A 3,327-nucleotide genomic window follows, 5' to 3' on the forward strand; every position below is an offset into this window, starting at 1 on the left:
TTGTGCTGGATAGTGGGGGGAGGGGGGGGGGGGTAGCCACGGTTTATTAAGTGTAATGTTGTTTTGTGCTAGAATTCATATGCCTGTGTACTGCTGTCTATGAACGTCAAAACATCATGGCTCAGTTTCGGACAATAAAAAAAATAGTACCAAATGTTGTTCAATGACATACTGGAGTATATGTAATGTTCTGTTTGATTATATACGCAAGCATTGTTACTGATGCATTTTGATCTTATTGTTCATACTTTTAGCACGACATACTAAGGCTATCTTATTCTTCATACTGAAACGAGTTTCAGTTTCACAAGTGGAATTCAAATAAGTGAGATTTGATTCTTTATTAATTGCAGTGTTTGACATGGAATATGGGAGTGCCACCCTGGAGGACATTGCAGAATATGACACGGTAGTCAGTCAAATTTTTGGCAGCGAGGAAGAAGGTTACAATTACTATAATGCATATGCTCGGTCAAAGGGTTTTGGTGTTAGAAAGGAAGAACTGACTAGGAAGTCGGACACGAACATAGCTTTTCAGCGCCTCTATGTCTGCTCTAAAGAAGGATATCGGGCGAGGAAGCACTTTGAGAAGACTAAACGGGTGCGAACTCCTAGGCCGCTGTCACGTTGTGGATGTGGCGCTCGGATGGAGATCGAGCTTCGTATGGATAATGGTGAATGGTTTGTAAAAGATTTTGTGGACGAACATAACCATCCACTCGCTAAGCCTGAGCAGACAACTTACATAAGGTCACATCGTGGGCTGAGTGACGTGCAAAAGGCTGATGTTATTGAGTATGGAATTGGTGGCCTTCGAACACATCAAATAATGGAAGTAATGGAGAAGGATAGTGGTGGTTTCAGCAAGGTAGGCTTTATACCTCGGGACCTGTATAATTTTGTTGCCAAGTACAAGAAGGAAAGGATAGAAGGCCGTGATGCCGAATTTGTGCTCGGTTATATGGCAGCCCGAAAGGACATGGATGGCGAATTTTTTTACAAGTACACAACTGATAGTGAAGGGCATCTGCTGAACATCTTTTGGGCAGACGCACAGTCTCGGATTGACTACGATGCCTTTGGTGGCGTCGTGATCTTTGATAGCACTTACCGTGTGAACAAATACAACCTGCCGTTTGTCCCCTTCATAGGAGTGAACCACCATCGCAGCACGACCGTGTTTGGCTTCGGTATTGTCTCAGCTGAGACCGAGGCATCTTTTGTGTGGTTGCTTGAAGCATTTTTGGAGTCAACGCAGCAGAAACATCCTAGATCAGTTATCACAGATGGTGACCATGCAATGGCGAAGGCAATAGCGGCGGTTTTTCCCAATACAGATCACCAGTTGTGCAGCTGGCACATTGAGCAAAACATGATACGACACCTACGGAAGCAAAAGCTCAAGGATTTTAGGAAATTTGTTTATCACATCTGGGATGTCGATGAGTTTGAGAGACGTCGGGTTGAGTTTATGGTGGATTATGATATCTCTGAAAAAGATGCTTGGATTATGACGATGTACGAGCTGAGGAAGAAGTGGTCTAGGGCCTATACGAAAGGTAGATATTTCCTTGGCATGCAGAGCAATCAGCCTAGCGAAAGCCTAAACTCTAGGCTTCATAAGAATCTGGATAGGAGAATGTCACTTGTTGATTTGCTAGAGCACTCAGATCACTGTTTATCGCGTATCCGCAAGAATGAGGCCAAGTTGGATGCTACAGCTTCACTGACAGTGCCTTTTACTGAATTAACAGCTGATCCACTTGAGAGAAGTGCTGCTCTCATTTATACTCCAGTGATGTTCAAGAAGGTAAAACATCAAATCATGCAGTTGTCAAAATGGGAAGTAGCAGAAGTGACCAAGAATGATGCCTTTGTTCTGTATACAGTAGCTCGCAAAGAGAGTAGGCATGTGACGTATGATGTGAGGTTTGTCATGGCAGGCCCGTTGCTTCAGAGCTTGAATTGCCGTTGTCTGAAGATGGAATCGGAGGAGATCCCGTGCGCTCACATTTTTTCTGTTCTAAAATACCTTGGCTTAGTCAGCATTCCTAGGTGTTGTGTCTCAACAAGATGGACGATGGTAGGCAAGTCCGCATTTGACTCAGAGAGGAATGGTAATATGCATGAATGGTCTGAGCGGATGGATCGTTACCATGAACTCCGGAACATTTGTAGTCTGTATTTATTCAAAGCTTCAAACAGCCAAGAGACGTCACAGAAGGTGGTGGATTTTCTCAAGGGTATTATAGCTGAAGGCGGCGAAGATGGTGGGGAAAATGAGGCGGCATCACTGGGCCCTCTTCCAGCATATTTTTCAGGGTCAAGCCAAACATGTCCAGGAAATGTCCGGAATCCAAAAATAATTAAACCGAAAGGTGCTCCATCCAAGACATCCAACAAGAGGTGGAAGCCGTTTAACGAGATTTGGAATGAAAACAATGTTCCGAAGAAGTGAATTTTATTTTTATAATGCCAGACTTATATGAATTGATTTTTTTAGTGGTGGTGCCGCTCATGTACTCGTCTACTCATGCTATTGATGCATCTCCTGAAACCATTATTTTGTTGCGTTGTGTGGCAGAAGATTTATTGTGTTGGTGTTTCCTGAATGATTTATCTTAACGCATGAAGGTCATTTTATTGGGATTAGGAAGTGCATAGTAAGCGTGTTCATATGATCTCGCGAGTCAATTTCTAATTTCTTGGGTGAGTTATATATTCTGTTCTTGAGCTGAAAAGTTGGCTATGGCGGTATCTGGACGGATGGTTGCACATGTATGCAAAGTATACACTGAAAAGGAGGCAATAGGTGAAAAATCATAAAATGAATTACCGTTTTGGGCTACAGATAATAAAGAATAATTACAAGCAAAATATAAATAATGTCCATACTGGGATTTGAACCCGTGACCTTGAGGACATTACTAGACAACGTAACCAGATGAACAAATATTTTTTATGTAACTTTTCAGATATATAGTTATTTATGTCACTTCAGATAGCTCGCAATAAAAAAATACTCCCTCCGTTCCTTGATATAAGGTGTATAGATCTTTTAGAAAAAGTTCGAAATATAAGGTGTCTTGCGTTGCCCCACTCGTTTGAATATTTTTTTAGGGATTTGATTACATTTACTTATATTAGGCAAACTCCTCTATTTTCTCATGTCAATTAGTCAGGTGTAATCTCGCCCAAAACTTGTGAAATTTTCACTCCACGTGCGTTCTTTAATTTTCGTGCCAAAAACTATACACCCTATATTTGGAAAATATTATAACTAGGGTCACAAATTATTTTGTACAGATAATTGGAGTCACCTAATAT

General features: G+C 41.5%; 1 protein-coding gene across 1 annotated transcript; it reads left to right on the forward strand.

Moving 5' to 3' along the window:
* Window positions 1-361: 361 nt before the first annotated feature.
* On the forward strand, window positions 362-2,458 carry LOC147957954 (protein FAR1-RELATED SEQUENCE 5-like). The gene has a single exon (XM_087531898.1). It carries the CDS (start codon window positions 362-364, stop codon window positions 2,456-2,458), a length of 2,097 nt encoding a protein of 698 aa, XP_087388024.1.
* The last annotated feature ends 869 nt before the right edge of the window (window positions 2,459-3,327 follow it).

This window comes from Triticum urartu, chromosome 7A (assembly GCF_056163025.1).
Source record: "Triticum urartu cultivar PI428250 chromosome 7A, HENAU_Tu73, whole genome shotgun sequence".
NCBI classification, from domain to species: Eukaryota; Viridiplantae; Streptophyta; class Magnoliopsida; order Poales; family Poaceae; genus Triticum; species Triticum urartu.

Coding starts and splice junctions, on each gene's coding strand:
- LOC147957954 (XM_087531898.1), top strand. CDS start 362: ATGGAATATGGGAGTGCCACCCTGGAGGACATTGCAGAATATGACACG.